At 41.6% G+C, this 21,972-nt stretch overlaps 1 protein-coding gene across 1 annotated transcript in view; it reads left to right on the top strand.

The window, feature by feature from the left end:
• The window catches only part of KCNH8 (potassium voltage-gated channel subfamily H member 8), a 394,139-nt gene extending 372,376 nt beyond the window's left edge, over positions 1–21,763 (top strand). Inside the window, exons 14-16 of the mRNA XM_073333523.2 lie at positions 4,111–4,217; positions 5,255–5,331; positions 20,020–21,763. Of these exons, the coding sequence (XP_073189624.1) occupies positions 4,111–4,217; positions 5,255–5,331; positions 20,020–20,727 (892 nt within the window). The 3' untranslated portion in view covers positions 20,728–21,763. The remainder of the gene's footprint in view (positions 1–4,110; positions 4,218–5,254; positions 5,332–20,019) is intronic.
• The last annotated feature ends 209 nt before the right edge of the window (positions 21,764–21,972 follow it).

Here is a 21,972-nt window from a genome sequence, read left to right as displayed (position 1 = left end):
AGGAAAGATGGTAGACTGATATTGGCAGGGCTGGATAAACAGAACAGTGGAACTGTCAAAGCTAGCTGTTACTATTGTGTTTGCCTGCACAGAGTAGACAGAGCTTTTGACCTGGCACTGCTAACTCCGTGGCCGGCACCATGTTACCCGTGGAACTCCTGGGGGTTCACACAACCTTCCCAGGTTGCCCAATCAGTGCCGGGAGCCTCACAGAGGCCAGTGGCCTCAGTATCCCATCCTTCTCCGGTGCTTGAGGCTTCTAGGGGTCAGACCCCACAGGTCCAGGAGAACCCAGGGGAGCAAGCTGCTGAACCACCAATGGAAGTGGAGGTTCTCACGGCACCGGCATCATCTTCCTCATCACCAGACGAGGCTATCACGGGGCCCCCTCACCCATTCCTCAGAATGACGCCAAGGCACACCAGGAACTTTTGAAGAGGGTCGCTTCTAACCTGGGGCTTCAGGCGGAGGAACTGGAAGAGCCCTTGGATCTCTGATGTCCTCTGCTCCTTGGCTCCTGCCAGGGGGGCTCTACCCCTTCATGAAGGGATCTCCAAAATCACTAATGCCCTGTGTCAGACCCCCTCTTCCCTGGCCCTATCTCTAAAAGGGCCCAATGCAAGTACTTTGTGCCAACCAAGGGGCATGAATACTTATACTCCCACCCAGCCCCCAATTCCCTTGTGGTCGAGGTGGTTAACCACAAGGAGAGGCAGGGACAACCTGGGGCCACCCCCAAAAATAAAGACTCAAGGAGGCAGGATCTTTCTGGACGTAAAGTTTATTTGTCTTCCAGCCTTCAGCTGAGAGTAGCCAACCACCAAGACCTCCTTGGCCAATAAGACTTCAATATGTGGCAAGCCATGTCCAAGTTCGAAGGGTCACTCCCTGAGGCTTCCGAGAGATCCTCGACGAGGGCGGCGTCAGACATTGCTGATGCTGTTGCCCACGCTATGGCTTCCGCTATCTCCAGGCAGTGAGTCTCTTGGCTGCTTCTCTCTGGGTTGTCCACCGAGGCCCAGCAGTCATTGCAGGACCTGCCCTTCGATGGTGGGGCCCTAGGCAAACAGCCTCAAGGACTCCTGCACCACCCTGAAAACCCTGGGTCTCTCCGTCCCAGCCCCGGTGCATAAGCAGTTCAAACCACAGCAGCCTCAGGGCCAGGGGAGTCAGCCTCGGCAGGACCAGCCCCATAAATGAGCTAACAGTTACAAGCGCCACCTGAGCCACCCACCTCCACCCTCTGCCAGTTGGGCTTGACCCGTAATAAGCAGGGGGCCAAACGGTCATTTTGAGGGTGCGCCTGAGGGCAACCTACCAGATTATTCTCTGGACCCATCTTTCCCGGTGCTCTGACCACCTTTCCCCTTTCCTCCCGACTAGGACTGCTATAACTTCGGACCACTGGGTCCTCAGCACAGTGGAATGGGGTTATACCTTCCAGTTCCTTTCTACCCCCCTTCCCACCCACCTTCCCCATCCCTCTTCAGGGACCCCTCTCATGAGAGTCTCCTCATGCACGAAGTACTAATACAGCTGGGTGCGGTGGATGAAGAGTACGGGAACAAGAGGTTCTATTCCCGGTACTTTTTAATCCCAAACGCCAAGGGCAGTTTACGGCCCATCCTGGATCTGCAAGATCTCAACAAGTACCTACAGAAGCTAAAGTTCCACGTGGTCTCTCTGGCTTCTATTATCCCCTCCCTGGATCCAGGAGACTGGTATGCTGCTCTCGACTTGAAGGACACATACTTCCACACAACGATCTTTCAAGGACACAGACACTTTCTCCAGTTTACGGTGGGTCCCCATCACTACCACTTTATGGTCCTCCCGTTCGGCCTGGTGACAGCACCACAGGTGTTTACCAAGTGCATGTCGGTGGTAGCAGGTTACCTCAGGTGCCAGGGTATCCAGATCTACCCGTACCTTGGTGAGTGGCTCATCACGGGTGGTTCCAGATCTCAAGTCCGAAGGGATGTCGCGGTGCTTCAAGCCACGTGCCACTCTCTGGGCCTACTGGTAAACAACAAAATGTTGATGTTAGTGCCGGTGCAAAGGACAAAGTTCTTCAGCGCGGTCCGCAACTCTGTCCGCGCCAGAGTGTTCCTGCCTCTGGAAAGGCTCTACACGTTGGCAAACCTCATTGAAGAAGTCTCCACATTTCCTCTGACTACAACCAGGGTCTGTCTGTGCCTGCTGGGCTGCATGGCAGCATGAACTTATGTGGTCCACCATGCCAGGCTCCGAATGCAGCCCCTGCAACAATGACTGGCGATGGTCTATTCCCAGTCCCGAGACCCCCCTGGAGAAGATAGTTACCATTCCCCAGGTAATACTTACCTCGCTGAGATGGTGCACTGACCGCAGGACAGTCCTGGAAGGGGTTACATTCAACAACCCTCCTCACTCCATCAAGTTGGTGTTGGACGCCTCGGACCTCAGCTGGGGGGCACATCTCGGCAACCTCCAGACACAGGGAATGTGGTCCCCAGAGGAGGTGCGGTTACACATAAACGTCAAAGAGCTCTGAGCAGTCCGGCTGCCATGTGGAGTCGTCTTGCCCCACCTGTCAGGCAAGGTGATCCGAGTCCTGATGGACAACACAGCCTCAATGTTCTACATCAACCAGCAATGGGGAGCGTGCTCGTCAGCTCTCTGTCAGGAGGCGCTCCGTCTGTGGGATTTCTGCATCAGCCACAAAATCCACCTGGAAGCTTTTCACCTTCCCGGCATCAGGAATATGCTGGCAAACCAGCTCAGCAGGGACTTCTCCTCTCACCACAAGTGGTTGCTCCATACAGAGGTAGCCTGCATGACCTTCCAAAGGTGGGGAACTCCCCAAGTGGACTGTTCACTACCAGACAGAACAGGAAATGCCACCGGTTTTGTTCTCGACAGGGTCTGAGCAAGGATTCTCTCTCCAATGCCTTCTCTCCTATTATGGTCAGGGAGCCTGATTTACCTGTTCTCTTCTATTCAACTCATCAGCAGGGCCCTGGCAAAGAGCAAGAGAGACAAGGCACAGGTTATCATGATCGCCCTGGCGTGGCCTTGCCAGCCTTGGTTCGGCACACTCATGAGCCTGTCAGTGGCCCCTCCCTGGCCCGTGCCCAACCGACCGGACCCGCTGTTGCAAGACCACGGTTGGCTCTCACACCCCAACCTCAGGTCCCTCCATCTCTTGGCATGGATGCTGCGCGGCTGAATCTGGAGGAGCAGACCTGTTTGGAGGATTCGAACAGGTCCTCCTGGAAAGTAGGAATCCCTCAACTAGACTGACTTATGTGGCCAAGTGGACGAGGTTTTCCCACTGTGCGTCCAAACAGGGCATCTTTCCCTCGTGTTCCTCCATATAGGCTGTCCTGGACTACCTGCTCTATTTGAGGAACCAGGGCCGTGAACTCCTACCCATCTCCAAGGTACTGCTTTGGAGTCACCTAATATGGAATGGACAAGAGCAAGCGCTCAAAGAAGAAAAGACAGTTATCTTTTCCATAACTGGTGTTCTTCTTCTTCTGATGTGTTGCTCATGTCTATTCCCCACTGTCGGAGTTTCCGGCAAGAAGGAACTTAGGGTGCGGGGGAGCCGGCGGTGCCCCTTATACCGTGCCATGCAGGCACCACTCCAGGAGGTGCCAGAGCCAGTCCCCTATGGATACTGCTGAGGGAAAAACTTCCAACACTGCTGCATGTGGTGATCACACACACCTAATATGGAATGAACATGAGCAACACATCTCAAAGAATACCAGTTACGGGAAAGTTAACTGTCTTTTTCACTGATGGTCCTAACAGTTTATAATTATTACAAATGGCATAGGGAATGCAAGTAGACTAGACTAAAGGCCCTATCACAGCCTCTAAAAGTAATGATAGTTTCAAAATGATCAGTTAAGATGAAGGGCCTGATTCTCCTCTCTTTACTCAAGGTTTAAACAAGTGGCAACTCAGTTGGTCACACCTGTGTAATGGCCTTTATATTTCTCTAAGATTAGTGTTATTCAGAATTCACCATTGCTTAAGACGGTGCCTTTCAGTAATATTAATAATTACATTATGAAGTGTGAGGTCTATACACTCTATATTCAAATACAATGTTTTTAACAGGATTGTCGATGGGATTGAAGATGGAAACCATAATGAGGGAAGCCAGACTTTTGACTTTGGCTCTGATCAACTCAGGCAGGAATCCCGGGTATCTCCTACAATTGTGGGTAAGTGCTATATCTAGCCACTCATTGTAGTAGACACTTTGATGACTTGTCTTTTGTGCATCTATACTTGCATGTTTCTTAATAAAATAAACCTTTGAGTTACATGAATGGGTTTAACATGCAGCTAAAGTTAGCGTCATTTGCATTGACCAGAAATCATGACAGAAAGGTACAACTGGATACCATCAGTGTGTCTGGGCCAGTTGTCCTGCTCCTTCCTATTACAAGTCAAGATAAATGGCTTGTCAGGAGTTTGATTTCCACTACATTTTTACTAATATAAGGGCTGATTCTATGAGGAGCTGAGTGCCCTGCTGAACACAGCACACTTCAAGATTGGGTCCCACGGGGACATACCTGGAAAAATAATTTAAGAACCACCATTCTGGAACTTTGCTGCTATTTTACTATTAACCCTTGGCTTTTTAGGGAGTTAAGAGTGTGTCAGAAATGAACAGGGTGAAAGCCGTGAGTAGCATGAAATGCTGGGCAGTCTTCTGAAAGGACTAATGAAATAAAGCAGCAGGCAGGAACACAAATATAAGAGCCCAGCCATTATTGCAAAAGCAATGGGCTAGTGTTGAAATGTCATAACCAGTTGAACTCAGATGGTTTCCCATTTTCCCCTCCTAGATGAGGAAACTGTTCCCACATAATTATGTATCTCTTGCCTAAATGCCACTGTGAAACTAATGCTTTTTGAAGGCAAAAACAACTGCATAATAGGGGTGTGGCAGTTACATACATGATTTTTTTAAATTGCTGAATTAACAGATCTAAAGCCTTGACAGAAGTTCTGTGTCTTCCCACAGAGTAGGCAGACAGAGCAGTGCAATCTTCCCATAATACTTCATTTACATCCTTACTATACATTTTTACACTGACCATAGAAAGCCATTAAATGCTAATTTCATTAGCTCCCAAGCAAACCTGGGGTCAGATTTAAAGCAGAGAACAAGTGAGAGAGTCACCTTACTAACTCCCTAAACGACCTGATAATGTATTTCTATAATTTACATATATGCATGGATTTACAGACTCTGAAGTTGGTGCTGCAGTGCTAGTTATCAAAGCAGAAGAAACCAAACAACAGATCAGCAGGCTTAACCATGAGGTACGGAGATTTGTTTTATTCTGATTAACAACACTATGATTAACAGTAACATGAGAAGAGATGGGCAAAACCCATGATGTTTGGGAATTTCACAAAGTTTTGAATTTGCTAAATTAGGAAGAGGTTCCCAAACCACCTTACCTGTAATTTAAATGCATTGTTTAATTCCTTTCAAGAGTAATTGAAACAAACAAACATACTTTATCTAGTCTGTGCTATGTATTAGAATTAGGCTTCTATCACCAGGAAGCAGCCTCTATATGGGGGGGGAGGGTGTGTGTGTGTGTGTGTGTGTGTGTATAATATATATATATAATACACACACACACACACACACACAGATTTTTTTCCATAATAGCTCTCTCCCTTCCCATGCTTCTTTTGTTTGTCTCTCTGTTTCACTATGCGTACTCTTATTACACGCATCTCTATGCTTTTTTTATTACAATCTTCTTTGAGCAAAATGCAAATCTAGTAATATTTAAATTCATATAAAAATGTAACCCATATTATCTGAGTAGATTCAAAATTAGGCAGGAAGCATTTGCCCATCCCTGCTCAAGCCATTAGTCCTGTGGAATGTAGGAATTATATAACATTTTGCTTTTTCAGATTATGACTTCGTATTAAAGAAAGTAGTTCCTTATATCTGCCTGGCTTCCACCTATTCTGAATGCTCCACTAATACTGATATGTCTTCACTTGGTTATAGGGAAAAATGAAAAGCGTTAGAAAAATGATTCCCAGCATATATGATACTGTGTCTTCACTGTGGTGTTTTTAAAAATTCATGTCCATTATGTTTTCAGTCAAATAAAGTACTTCAGGTCATACGATGGAGGCATCAGTAGCAATTCCACGGTTTAAGTTGCACTGAGATTTGCACTTAAAGCAAGACTGTTTTACAATGAAATGGTTGCTTTTAGTTTCCCATTTACAGTTGAATTTTCTGTAATATCTTTTTTTCTGAAAGATGTTATAACATTTGGTAAAGGAAACATTTAAGAATGAGCCCTTTTTTGAAATTTGGCCATAAACTGTGCCTTTCTCTTCTTTTCTCTCTCTCTCTCTCTCTCTCTGACTAACCAACCACTGTCACCACACATGGTAAATTTCTCTCTGACCCCACCCCTCTAATCTCACTGATTGGCCACTTCTCAAATTTTCAGGCTTAAACCTCATATCCAGCTCAGCTGAATTCAGTTTAGGACCAGCAAAAGGGGACAAAAGGGGCTTTATACACCTTTATCACCACCCCTAGGCCCTGTTTTGAGACAGCTGGATGCAATTATGATGGAGATCTACATTTAAGCAGCTTCAGGAAAATGACAAGATATACCACAACTGGGACTGTGAAGAGGGGCCTAGAAACAGTTGAGTTCCAAATGTGCCTTACAAGTTCCTAGAGCCTCCTCCATGAACAGACTGGAGAATCCCATGGCTTAAGACAAGGCTGGCATGACCATCACTGGTCAGAGCTTTCTAGAAAGCTTGATGCAGAGAGCTCATACGTATCCCAAGAGTGAGCATATATACTGACAATACTCAAAGGAGAAATGTCGCTTACTAGCATATTAGCAATGCTTTTGAAACTTTACCATCGCAGAAGTTAGGAAAGTAGTATTGACTCATTCGTTAACCTTGAGGAGCACAGATATTTTTCAGATCTGAGGCTATAAATAAGTATTGTATGATTATCATCAACAAGCAATTGAAAATATAGTACTATGTCAAGAACCTTTCAAGCAGAAACCTAGTGGAATAAACAAACATTTTATCTGCAGTGGCTTTGTGCTTATTGCTTTTCCAGTGTAGTTATAGAAATCTTTTAGCACTATGATACATTTAAACAGTAGAAAAGATATTTTTTTCTAACACAAAATTAGTTTTCCCTGTTAGCACCATGAAAAAAAACAACAGTTTTGGTGCTGATCCTCTTCTCACACTGCTGTGAAAAGGGAGAGAGTCCCTTAAAGTCAATGGGGTTACAGAGTGGGGAGAGAATTGTAACTAAACAAGGAATCCTTTACGCCTAATCCAGTTTCTAATTCTATATTATTAAAATACAGATTAAATAAGTCTCCCAAATGGTCTGAAGTTAAATAGGATGAAATTCAATAAGGACAAATGCAAAGTACTTCATTTAGGAAGGGACAATCAGTTGCACACACAAAAAATGGGAAATGACTGCCTAGGAAGGAGTACTGCGGAAAGGGATCTGGGGGTCATAATGAACCATAAACTGAATATGAGTCAACAGTGTAACACTGTTACAAAAAAAAGCGAACGTCATTCTGGGATGTATTAGCAGGAGTATTTTAAGTAAGACACGAGAAGTAATTCTTCTGCTCTATTCCGCGCTGATTAGGCCTCAACGGGAATACTGTGTCCAGTTCTGGATGCCACATTTTAGGAAGGATATGGACAAATTGGAGAAAGTCCAGAGACAAGCAACAAAAATTATTAAAAGTCTAGAAAACACGACCTATGAGGGAAGATTGAAAAACTTGGGTTTGTTTAGTCTGGAAAAGAGAAGACTGAAATAACATAAGTTTTCAAGTATGTAAAAGGTTGTTACAGGAGGAGGGAGAAAAATTGTTCTCCTTAAACTCTGAGGATAGGACAAGAAGAGATTGCACCAAGGAAGGTTTAGGTTGGACATTAGGAAAAACTTTCTAACTGTCAGGGTGGTTAAGCACTGAAATAACTTGCCTAGGGAGGTTGTGGAATCTCCATCATTGCAGATTTTTAAGAGCAGGTTAAACAAACACCTGTCAGGAATGGTCTAGATAATACTTAGTCCTACCATGAGTGCAAGTGACTGGACTTGATGACCACTTGAGGTACCTTCCAGTTCTATGTTTCAAAGATGTTGTTGCCCATAGCAATACCCTGTGCCATGATCCTGTCAGAACTCACCATTTCGGCACATCAGTAGGAGACCTTTTAAGGTGTTGCAGCAGTGTTCTAGGTGATTCAGAAAGTCGAGGAATTCTTTCCTTTCAGTCACTACTGAGCTAATGACATCATGTTGTCAAGGGACAATCTATGACAACCGGTGCCCGCTTTTGGGAAGAGATGTAAAACCAACAATCTGAACGTATGTCATTAAAAAGTGACATAGGATTTGTCGGAGAAGGGATGTTAAAACCACTGTAGCCAAATTCCAGTTTAGTTCATTATATTCTGCCTCTCCAGTTCATTTTAATTGGATATGGAATTCTTCTTCACTTCCTGTCCTATTGTGCAGTGCTCTTACATCTTTGCTTATTACTGGAGATGACTGAATTTGAATGATAACTGTTAGTTACAAATATATGTACTACTATCGATTTGATTTTACTACAGATGAAAGGCACAAATTAATAAATTGAGTGTGACCTTGCATTAACTTAATTTTTTAAATATATCTATACACACAAAAATATATTTAATACAAACATTTTACATGTAGAAAAATAAATTTGTTAATGCAAGGTCATTCTCATCACTTATCAAGAGCTGCTCAGACAGCAGTAGAAAGGCAGAATTAAGAGAAACCTAGAAAACTGCAGGAGTAAGAGACAGTGATGTGGGAGGAATGGTCTAAAAGCTGGGTAGAGGAAAAGCTTTTTAGTAGAGAAAGGTTACAGATACACAGAAAGTAGCCAAAAAAGGCAAATTAGTATGGATAGAAAATGTCCTGGAGCTAGTAACAAGGTAAGAAAAAACTGTGAATTTGGAAAAATAGGAGACAGGAAATAAAAGGAAAAAGCACTAAAAACTTTGAGATGAAACTTGATAGTTATTAAAAATAACTACAGGCAAGGGGCACAGAGATAGAAAGCAATCTGTGGTAATAAAAGAGCAGGTTTATTGTTTAATCTATTTTGCAAATAAGTGCCAAAATTCATATTATAATTTTACTTCAGTATTTTGAAAACATAATTGTCTCAAGTCTCCTGTAATCCAGTTATACCCTACCTGGACATGCTAAGAACACAGAGACAGTCTAGTATCTGGTTTCAGAGTAGCAGCCGTGTTCATCTGTATCCACAAAAAGAAAAGGAGTACTAGTGGCACCTTAGAGACTAACAAATTTATCTGAGCATAAGCTTTCGTGAGCTACAGCTGTAGCTCACGAAAGCTTATGCTCAGATAAATTTGTTAGTCTCTAAGGTGCCACAAGTACTCCTAGTCTAGTATCTGTTTCTTCTCTAGGGTCCCCACCTTGCAGAGCCATGCGTAATTTTATTCACATGGGTAATCCCACTGGCTCAATGTTGCAAAGATTTATGCACATAGATAAATTTTGGAACCAAATGAAAGACATTAAAAACAAATTAAGTATATATCAACAGCTACTGTAGATATTAACATTAACAATGAAGATGAAAGTTTCCTAATACAGTCAAGAAAATATTACAGCACCATTCTTCATTCTTTGCTTCCCAACATCATACATATGTAGTAGGGGTGTTTTTTTCTGAGCAGCTACCTAAGAAAAAACTGTTCTGTGCCCAAATTGATCAAAGTACCTAAGGACAAGCCTAACCTTTATGCCTGTGAGCAGGCAGACTGAAGTCAACAAGATTGACGACATGCTTAAAATTATGCACATACTTAAGAACCTTGTTGAATACTGCATAAGAGAATATTTTAAGGTGGCACAATTTAGATTTAGTTAAGCAGGTAACGTTCTGAGACGTATATATTCACTAACAGTAGATCCTTGCTATAACGCCCTTTGCAGTAGTGAACCTTGGGCTATAGCAAATGTGGTCCCTGGATTCCACCTCCAGCCCTGCGCGCTGTGGTTGGGGGCTGAGAGTTCCTTCGGCCCCAAGACTACAAGGGTTTGGGGGACTTGACAGCTCCTCCAGCCTGGGGCCATGGAGGGAGGCTGACAGGTCCTCCGGCCCCGGGGCCACCACTGGGGCAGAGACGCTCACCGCTCATGGAGCTGGTTTTATTATGTCAATGGGAGAGCTCTCTCCCCTGTCAACATAACACGGCTACATGAGCGCTGTTACAGTGGCACAGCTCTATTGGTACAGATATGCCACTGTAAGCTTTAGTGTAGACATGGCCTAAGGCAGGGTGACAACTCCCTTCTGCTGAATGGGCCATCACTGAGACGTATGATTTCATGATGACTAAATTTTATTCCAAGTCCATAAAGCAGCCTTTCACCATAAATACATGATTCCTTAAAACATATATCTCACAGTGATTATGAATCCTGACAAGTTACATGCTTTCTTTTGAAACCATAACAGGGTTCAAAAAAGAACTAGATAAATTCATGGAGGATAGGTCCATCAATGGCTATTAGCCAGGATGGGCAGGAATGGTGTCCTTAGCCTCTGTTTGCCAGAAGCTGGGAATGGGCAACAGGGGATGGATCACTTGATGATTACCTGTTCTGTTCATTCCCTCTGGGGCACCTGGCATTGGCCACTGTCGGAAGACAGGATACTGGGCTAGATGGACCTTTGGTCTGACCCAGTAGGGCCATTCTTATGTACCTTCCATGTTAAAATATCCTGTAAGACATGTGTCTGGTGTTGTGAGTTTGTCAGGTCTGAGGTGAAAGTAGTTTGCAAAGAACAGAGGACCCTTTGGCAAGGCACCTACATGTCATAACACTTCACCCCAATTAAAATATAAATACACACACACACACTGCTGCTGGCTACCAGTAACCCTTTACCATCAGCATAAAATATGTATTTTTGAGTCAAGATCAAAAGTAAGTCAGCAACTAAAAATAACTGCTTTTATAGAAGGTAATTGCATTACAACAGTTCACTAGTGAAATTAAACTACTCTTACTTTTTGTATGAGGAATAGAGAAAAAAAATCCCTCATGCAAATGTTCACTACAGCCAGCTGTTAGTGAAGAAAAAAAGCAGTCGTACAGTGATAGATGAGTTCTATTTTTTGTCTAGGTTACAAGTTGGAAAGAGAATGGAAGTATTTTAATTTAGATCTCCACAAAATGAAACCCGCTTTAGCAGAATGGATAAAACTGGAGCATACAGAGGTTATTCCTCAATTAGTTGTTGCTTTTGTATGCCATTTATGTAGATCCCGCCGTTTTAATGTAAAGTACAAAAACTACTGAAAATCTCCATTTAATGATCTTGCCCCATTTAAAATTTAAGGGCCTGATTATTTTATTAACACTTGGCCTTTTTATATTCATAATTTGAGGAAGAAAATACTTGCAGAAGTTTGTCATTTAGATGTCTCAGTACATGGTTCACAGGCGCAGATATTTAGATGCCAAATGACCTCAAGTATCTTGTATTCGTAACTGCAAGTGCAAAGAGTAAGGGCCTGCTGAAAACCAGGCCCCAAATGCCCACTTCAATTTACAAGAGATAGATACATCACCTCTTCTGTATGTCATGTAAGTAAAGTACCTAACCAATATCATCACTTCCAAGCGCACACTTCTCTCACTGAACTGAAAGACAACTAAAGGACAATAACCAGGATGATGTGTTGCAGTCTAAAAAGTATTATCTATCTGCTTAAGGAGCACTTACTAGAAGTATTCCTAGCTGTTTTTAATTTTCAGTTTTCTTGCTATACAAGTTTAAAATATTCTAGCCAGTCATGCATTTTGAGTTCACATCATGAAAATACATTCACAGGACTATGTCACTGCTTTGTTTACTCCGGACATTGAATTAAGATTGTTCATTGCATCAGATGAATCATGTTTGGAGTTTAAAACAAACATGTTTACATCTGGCGGCAACATTATACATGTATCAATAAATAAATAAATAATGGGGGGCAGTGAGAATGTACATTTTAAAACAAAACAAACGGATATCAGGCTGAAAAAATGTATATACTTGGTGTGTTAAATCAGGGATTGGCAACCTTTGGCATGTGGCTGGTCAGAGAAATCCGCTGGTGGGCTGGGATGGTTTATTTACCTGCAGCATCCACAGGTTCAGCCGATTGCAGCTCCCACTGGCCCCGGTTTGCCATTCCAGGCCAATGGGGGCTGCAGGAAGCGGCAGCCAGCACATCCCTCGGCCCGCACCGCTTCCCGCAGCCCCCATTGGCCGGGGACAGCGAACTGCGGCCAGTGGGAGCTGCGATAGGCTGAACCTGCAGATGCTGCAGGCAAATAAACCATCTGGGCCTGCCACCAGATTTTCCTGAAAGGCCACATGCCAAAGGTTGCCAATCCCGGTGTTAAATCTTTGTAAATTGGAATGTTCTGACTGGAACCCATGAAGATAAAAATGGTAAACCAATACTTTGTTTCTAATAACTTCTGTACTTCTGCAAGCAGTATGTAGTGTACTGTGAAAGTTCAATTTGTAGCTTGAAAACTCATCTGGTTTAAAACAAAATCTCTTCAATGAGCCAGACAAAAAGAAAAGTTATTTAGCACCATGATAGACACCCAAACAGTTTAGTTTTGGCATCCCTTATCCTTGAATTAAAATGTTTTCTAAAACAAATTACGATTTTTTAAATTAATAATGGGAATTATTCAGTGCAAAAAAGTTACAGGAATGCAATACTAAGTTTGCATAATTAAAGTCACAAAGTCAAGAAATACAAAACCTTAAATTTTGTAGAGCATTAACTTTGTGCATAATGGGACAGATTATCAGCAGGTGTAACATTGGCATAAATCTATTTGAAGTCTCAGAATCTCTCCTTGTGTTATGGTGTACATTTTACAACAGAAATATATTTTAACCAGCATACCAACAATAGAAATACTACTATTTATCTGAAGGGCAGTCAAGTTCATAACAATCTTGGGGTTCATTAAACAACAAATCTGTGAATGAGAAAGGAATAAAACTTTAATAAAACAAACTGGAGAGTGTGTCTGGTGAACTGCTGCACACTGCCATGCAGTGTTCTCAACCCCCTGCCTCCAGGGCACATCTCCAAATTCCTATGTCCATTATACTGTCCCTTATGTGAGGGAGTCTCCCTAAATTATAATCTTTTATAAACATTTCTCTACAAAGTTAACGTTTTTATAACCTTAAATGCTGCATTTCAGTGATGCAACCACTTTTGGGGAATTTAATCATAAAACCCTAGGTTACTTAAATTTTTGTTTTGCCTTTAGTTTCCTTGGTTTTTAAACAAAAAAGGAAAAACAGAGGTACTTGTGCTAAATAAATATTAGTATTTATATATATGAAGTTGACATCTCACTTATGAAAATGAAGTGTTTCTACCCTTGCTGCTGTTGGTCTGGAGATGGTTTTCTACCATTTCCCATTTTGATAGGCATAGACTACTGTCACAAAGACATTTGTTCTTTAACCGTAGCTTAGTATTTGCAGGATATTAGAGAATGCAACAAAAGTAGCAAACACTCTAAAATCTCAGCCCCTTTCCATGCTGATTTCCTGTGAAGCCAGGCAGGGGAGACGTGGCAAAATCTGGACATGAGGGCCTGGATGCCACAGGAAAAATGGGGTTCTTTTGCATCATGGAAGAGGATTCCTGGACTTCATGCAGAGAGTCCCCACGGGTATTCACAGAGAAGTAAAGCCACAGGAGTGAGTCTGACTATAACTGGATCTGCGGGCCAGTCCCTCCACACACAGTTTTCTCTCTTTTGAAAAAGTAGAAATACAGGAGAACAGCAGCAAATTTCCGCTATCAAATTTGCTTCAGAAAGAGAGAACGCAGTGATATGCAGACCTGAGTGGAATGAAGCCTGAGGGAGACAATTGGGCTAAATGTGAGTTTGGCACTGAACGGGGGGGCACTCAATGGTGAGGGGAATACAGGTATAAGGATAGTGTGGTTGGAAATGGCTCTGAACTGGCTGCCCCAATCCTCTGGCTCAGCACTGGTGGAGACCAGAGTGGAATAGAGGGACATAGTCCCCTCAGCTGGGAGTCCCCTTCCTGTCAGAGGAAGCTGATTGTACCTCATGCATCCATGAGTTGTAGGACATAGGGGTGAGACAGGCTATAGTGACAGTTTTAATGAATGAATCACCTGTCAATAGCTGGGTATTTGATGACCATTTGGCAATTTACCTATCAAGTGTGAATGAGGTAGATCTCACGAGACATCTCACCAAACCTTTAGGTAAGTCGGGGTGGAGTTCATGGTCACAGGACATGCTGGTAGCTAGCATAGGGAAGTGTGGGAAAGAGGTCCTGGAAGCTAAACTTAGAATAATGGGGAGGGGAGCATAAGTCCAGGACATCTCTAGTAGATTCCTCTGATGTGATTTGGCTCCATATGCAGAGCCAACTCTATAGGGAACCTCAAGCTCTCAATTATAGATGACAAGATGGTTGAGCAAGGAAAAGGGTGTTAAATTTATTAGAAACTGAAGAGTTTTGAGTGGGCTGGGGGGGCAGGTGAAGCTGAGCCAAAAGAGATTAGCTCAATCTTAACCAAAGAGGAATAAGACCGTTGCATTGAGATTTCAAGTTTCATGACTTATTTCATCTAAGAGCTGGCACAAAATTGCCAGATGAGGAGGAGTACACAGGTCATCTACAGACATTGGCTAGAGAGGTCAGTGATGCAAAGGTCACTCTGTATTTGGTAAAAAGTTAGGATAGAAATTACAGCTGATCTTGAGGAGGGACAGATTGAGATCTTATAGGTACATTCTAGGAAAATACCTGTAAGTAATTAAAAACCATCAGGATTATGGTTTGGTAAACAGGGTGCTCATGAAAGGGCCAGACAGGCAGATAGCCACTGAACAGGCATAGCAGAGGCAGGATCAATGACAGCATTCCCACACTGAACTGCCACTATGCTTTATTCTAAGTTGGAGTAGCCACTAGTTCCGTTTACACCTCATTCAACCATTGCCTTAGCAGCTGAAACTACTAAAAGGGGAGACAATTAACACTACGTGCGGTTTTGTTTTTTGTGATGGATACACATCGACCATAAGAGGAAAAGAACTGAAATGAGATGACAGTTTCAGGTGGGCTACTCCACAGAACTGTATGGTGAAAGTCTTCCATGAAAGGGAATTATCTAGGTATTTGGATTTGTTCTGACTCAGAACAAAAAGCAAATATTTCAAAAATTTTCAAAAGGGACATTCCAGGGGCCCTGACTCAGAGACAGTCTGCCTGGCTAGCTGCCCTGGCAGCCCCAGTCTTGGAGCCAGTCCACTTAGTTGACTACCCTGGGACCATGGACCCTAGAAGCCAAGGCTTGTGAGTGGGCAAGAAATGAGGCAAATTTCAGAATATTCTGTCAGAACCCAGCCTGGTTTCCAGAGACGACAGGGGCTGCATTTCTGGAACGGTGCCGCCAACTTCTCTGCTTTGTCAAACGCTAAGCTAACTTCTTTATTTTCTTTGGTGTTCAGAAGGGAGGAATGGGAGACAGATGCTAGGGCGAGATATACATCTCACAAGGGTGATAAAATACTGAAGGGAAATCAGAATTATACCAGAACATTTGATCAAGAAATTGGAAGCTAACAAGACTCAAGGGCCAGACAGGAATGTACCCCGGGCCCCTCAAGGAAGTGCTAATAGAGACAGGGAGTTTTAGCAGAGAAATTTAAAACTTTAAAGCTTTAAATTTCTCTACTAAAAATTCCTCTCTAAAGTTTCAGAGTAGCAGCCGTATTAGTCTGTATTCGCAAAAAGAAAAGGAGTACTTGTGGCACCTTAGAGACTAACAAATTTATTTGAACATGAGCTTTCGTGAGCTACAGCTCACTTCATCTCTCTAGGGACTTCCTTGACAGATCCTTTATTGCCCTTAAGTCTTGTCTGATTTTCTGATCAAATCCACTCACGTGCTTTGTGTGTGTGTGAGAGAGAGAGAATGAGCAAGGGCATTACTCATGAACTAGAAAAGCTAATTTGGCTATTAACATTTAAAAGTGATAGTAATAATCGTCAGCTGACATTTATATAGAGCTGTTCAACAAAAGTGCATTTGAATTTTCCATAACGAAATGAATTCACTTGCTGTTGAAGTGCAGGGTCAAACAAGCCATTGTTACCCCCAAAATCAGACCTAAGGCACCCCACTTTCCTTGCTGCAGATAATGATGATGGATCAGCACTACTGATGCTGGACAGCGCCTAGTGCTGAACAGCTTTTTCAACACATAGAACAGCTGGAAAACCTTTTGTGTCAGCATAGAACAGTACACACATCGACAGTTTAGTACTAGCAGTAGTGAAAAGCTCTCTAGCCGGTTGCAGGAGCAATTTGGATAATTACACTCTGCCCCATCCAAACTTGAGGTTGGCCATGACACCAGAAACACTCATGGAATCTATAAAAGCCACAAATGGCCAAAGCCTCGTGTATTACATCTCATCTGAAAGACAGGAAACACTGTTATGTTGGCAGATACTAATGCCATGCGAGAGCATTGCTGCAGAACTGTCTCAAACAGAAAGTTGCCACTCATTCACACCATTTCTGCTGCACTCTTGTGTTCCTCTTGGTGATTCCCCATATCAGAAAACATTGCAGAATTCTGCAGTAACTATTCCAAATTCTGCATCTTATAGTAGATTTACAGCTTTTAGGTAGTTTGTTGCTGTAGATGCTCTTTTTATAAAGGTCTCCCATCCAAACTCTGATCAGGCCCAACCTTCTGTAGTTTGTGGAATCCAATAATTTTAGCAGCCCAGTATTACATGACAACAGGGAAGATCCAAAAAATGACAGACCTACCATGTAAACTTGATGTCAGCAGTGAGCAAATTACAAATTCCTAATTTACTCAAGGAGTGTCTGCTCAGATTTTACCAAAGGGAGATTATGCCTAACGAAATTTGTTGCAGAAGTAATACCCAAAAGCTCTGAAACTACTTATGCTACAGAGACCTATTTAGAAGCACATACAAGGCTAATCTATCAATGAATGTTGCAGTATAGGGAACAAGCTACTTACCAATAAATGTAGAAAGAAGTGGCTCATATATCAAAGATACTTGTGTTCCGGAACAGCTTGTTATGCTAGGTCAGACCTGTCACAAGGATTAATATTAGGACTGACTTTTTTCCCCCTTTATTTCAATGAACTGGAAGGAGGGACATGCTAGAGAATAATAAAATAAAAAATGCTGTTGGAAGGGGAAGAGGAAAAGTTGAAACCAAGATTAAGAAGAAATATAATTCTAGATGTTGTCTTACAGCCTCTGAAGTTCAAGCAACCTATGTTCACATAAGGGGAAATTAATCTTACCCTTAGCCGTGAACTGGGAACTCCGCAGAGTAAAAGGAGCAAAATCCACCCCTGAAGAGGGAAGAGAGTAGGTGCTGACCCTACCTCCCCCTCAATGGCTGCTACCACTACCCACCAGCTAAAGTAGAGGACCCATGACCCCCTTACCCACCACTTCCCAGTATTCCCTGCCATGCCCACATATTTGGAAGCAGGTTGTGTACCAGCTCATGGTTGCAAAAGAAGTGCAGGAGCCACTGAATGGCTGCTTTGTTCCAATTCTACAGAAAACCCAGACACCCCTTTGGAGTTCTGCAGCACAAAGGGGCTTTCCATGGATGAGCTTTTCACAGGTGAATGTGACTCATTAAGTTAGTTCAACCACATTTCCTGTGGGCTTTCATCCCTCACATTATCTCTGAAATTCAAGCAAATCTGCTTTATACCTGAGCATCCTGTCAACTGTCTGTTGAACCTTGTTATAAGCTGATATAAAGCTGACAGAGAAGCCATTTGCAGTGCATGCTAAGTTTTTAATTGGTTGTACAAAACTCAATTAGACTACATATCCTTGAGTTTTAGCTACTAGTACCTTATTTAACTACATATATTATATATATATATATATATACATACATATATATACATACACACACACACACAGACATACAATTAGATCATTCATTTAACAAATCTGACAGCTGTCAGACTTGACTCTCCTCTACTTCTGACCAGTTCCTCCTACTTCCTATTAAGCAGAATCATAAAAGCAAAGAGCCTCCCTTTTAAAAGGGAAATGTGATCACTATAAAAAAAATACAAAATGCAGAGGAAGGAATGAACCTAAATGTGCTTTGTACTTTCCTTCCAAATTTCCTCTGCTCCTGCTCTTATAGCTGTAGAAAAAAATACAGTGGATGATCCTAATACTGCCAAACCCAGGCTCCAGTGCCCTCTTCAATGGATTTCCTGTAACTGTCTTCACAATAGTGAAGATTGTATTTCTGGTTATAAAAAAGTTAAGTTACATAAGTCACCTAACTATTCCTGGTCTCTTTAGTTTGGGGCAAAGCAAGTACTGCTAGGTTATCCTTTTCTATTTTTGAAGGTGGATGTATCCTTCTGAAAAGAAATGTGCAGTCATGTCTTGCTTTTGACAGATTACTTCCACTAACATCATCATATTTGCCAAAAGAAGCTTATTAACCTGTAGGCTTGATTCTGCTCACAATGGGAGTTTTGGAGGGATGCGGCCTATATTTCTATTACAGGTTATCTAGTAATATTAATTTGTTGTTAACTTCAGTAATGTGCATAACCTCTTAATGAATGGAAAAGAAACGTTACATTGAAAACATGATTAACACTTGGTGATGCCCTAGAATAATCTCTCATCAGTTGCCATCTCTGGCAAAGGCCCCCTTTGCATCAACATTTCCCAAACAAAAGCTGTGACTACAGCTGTGCAAACATTTCCAGTGAAACATGCAGCTACACTAAACCCACTTTTGGAGTTTGGATTCCAATTTGTAACTCAGGCTTAACTTCATTTAAAAAAATGTTAAACTTCCTGAACCTTTATCTCAAATTTGGGCACAGTCTATAGCAAACCTAGGCCTGATATATATAGCAAGTCACTTCTTAGAGACAGGCCTAATTTTTTTTTAGAAGTAACTAGTGGTTTTCAATGCCTCTATTTTTTGGTTACCAATTTGAGCTACCTTAAAGAAGAGGTCTGATTTTCAGAGATCCAAGTACTCAGCCTTTTCTAAAGCTCAAGGAACCTTTAAGGCATCTGAAATTGGGGATGAAATAACTGACACTTAAAATCATTAGTCACTGCTTAAAATTTACATGGATTTCTTTACTATTAACACCATTTCTTGCATAGGTCTTTGTATACATTTTCAAAAGGATGCATCCTTCATCAGTATTAATATTTCCATATCATTCATGTCTATCTTTCAGACTTTTTCTCTTCCTTTTTTTTAAAAAAATGTAACCAGGAATGTTTTAATCTTTGTTGTTAGAAGAATATTGTTGCCATAGGAAATCCCCTCCTCCCCCTTCCGGGTTTGAACCTGCAGCCATTTTTATGTGTGGAACTTGTTTTAAAAGCAATTGGAGTTATCAGTGTGATAGGTTTCCAGAACCTGCTTTTATTGGGTTTGTCTATTTTAAGCTAGGTCTGTTTTTCACCTGATCTCACTGTTACATGTTATGTTTCAGTATTAGTGAAGGAAGTAAGCAACACACATGATTAAATGTATGTGTATAATGTAAGGAGATACAAACGTAAATGGCAGGACTGTTTCTGATACATCACTTCTCTGCTTAGTTAAATGATATTTCTTTCTAAGCAAAGATACTGTATGATACTAGGCTGATACCTTTATAAAAAAAGGTGCCTTTCATCAAGCAAGAAAAGGAAATTACAGTGTATTTCGGATGTGTCTGTAAACCATTTATCTCTACATACTATATACTTTATTTCATGTAACTGTTGCTTTTTTGCCTTGCCTTGGCAGGTCACTACTTTAACTCAAGAGGTCTCACAATTAAGAAAGGACATGAAGAACGTGATGCATCTTCTGGAAAACTTATTGACATCACAGAAGCCTCCAAGGTTCTGTGCAGTGCATGGCACATCTATGAGTCCTACGTTGGAAAGCTTACAGACTAGAATGACTTGGACTACACATCAACCGTGTATGTATATGCAAGCTGGGAATATTACTTGCACCAAAGCACAACTTTGCCATGGTAACACGACTCCTGACATTTGGAACAGGGCTCCATCTTCTGTAGGGAGCAGTCCCCAAAGTACTGAATCCCATGTTCAAAATTCTATGGACAGTGAATTTTATTACACTTCAGGCCTTGAATATTCACCTTCCTGCTATCAGGTAAATCAGAAAGATAATTTGCAGTTTTTAAGATGCACCTCTCCATATTCGGATACTACCTTGACTCCTCTTCAGTCTATTTCAGCAACTCTTTCTTCCTCAGCGTCCTCCTCCTCAGAGACTTCATTGCACCTTGTGCTCCCCAGCAGATCCGAGGAAAGTAGCTTTAGCCCAGGAGCAGTCAGTTCACTAAGCTTTGAGAACTTGCCAGGATCTTGGAACCTTGAAGGAACAACAGGAGCAGTTTCTGCACAAACTTCTGAAGATTTCCCACTAGATGTTGTGACAAGCACAATGGATATTAAAGATAAGCAAGCCATAAATGTATAATGATAGACCAATAAGTGGTATTCAAAGCATGTTCCACAGCTGCCAGTTTAAAACTTAACCAGTACTGCATGAGTGCTTTGTATTGCCTTTTCTCTGGTCATCATGGAGACTTGCTAACGTGAAAAATCGGATTTTTAGAAAGCAAGTGGCTATGATAAGATATAACCAGTTCATACAGTAAGAAACAATTTCTAGATTCTAGAAGCATGTCGAAAAGCATTTTGTATACACAGATATAAACTTACGGTCTGTTTGGCAGACTTTTGTGATCGTCCAAAAGACCCTGAGGGTCAGAGCAGCTGGAAGTCTAGGACAAAAGAACTGTCAGGAGGTTTTTGTTGCTTGAAGCAAAGGCTTTTCCTGAGTGCCTGATTGTTGTTCTCAAACAATATCCGTGGCACTGTTTGCTTCAGGTGATCATGGCTCCTGCTGGTTTATTTGTCAGTTCCGTGAAGGCAAAGGGGCAATTATCGCTGCATGTCATCTCCTAGACAATCAACCAAATAGAATTGATAGAGAGTGGTTAGTTGTCGCACATTATTTGTCATGTAAATGAAACCTCTTTATTTATCAAAAAATACTATTTTTATATACTTATATGAAATCTGTACCTAAAACTATTTAAAATATTTATAAGAATAAGGGTTTCTTTTCATTTGGTAAAAGCTTGCAGTTTTAACAAGAAATGCACTATCATCATGTAGTAGCTCAAACTATTTATTGTTAAGACTATGTAGTTTAAAACTGGATCCCCTTTTATCTGCATGCTGTTTGCAATGAATGTATCCATGCTGGAGGAATACAAATAAAAGGTCGTATTTTATTTAAAAAAATAAAAACCTGGCATGTCAAGTCAGATATTAGTATTTTAGCATGTGAACTGTGCTATGCTAATGATATTCGAAGCCCTAGTTTTGTCCTATAGTATTGTATTACCGCCTCTCTTGTTAAAGCTGGTCCAGTGCTTCAATAGAATTTCTGTTTTCAGGGGGCTAATACCTTTTGGTCAACAAAATTCAATGAGAACTGAAAATTCGCAGGTAAAATTGTAAATTAAAAGCAATATTTTTAAACAAATTAAAAAAATATTTAAACTATTTTAATCAGCAAGAAAAGAAGGAATAATTAATCTTGAACTGTTTGTTTATCTATTGGTTTGTATTTGTACACCGAAAAATAGCTTTGATCTTTAGAAAAAGTTAAATTTGTCTAGTGATTTTTGTTCACAAAATTGTTTAATTGCTT

This window comes from Lepidochelys kempii, chromosome 2 (genome assembly GCF_965140285.1).
Source record: "Lepidochelys kempii isolate rLepKem1 chromosome 2, rLepKem1.hap1, whole genome shotgun sequence".
In the NCBI taxonomy this organism is placed as follows: domain Eukaryota; kingdom Metazoa; phylum Chordata; order Testudines; family Cheloniidae; genus Lepidochelys; species Lepidochelys kempii.
The sequence above is the reverse complement of the archived record's forward strand: the minus strand, read 5'-3'. Positions and strand labels throughout refer to the sequence as shown.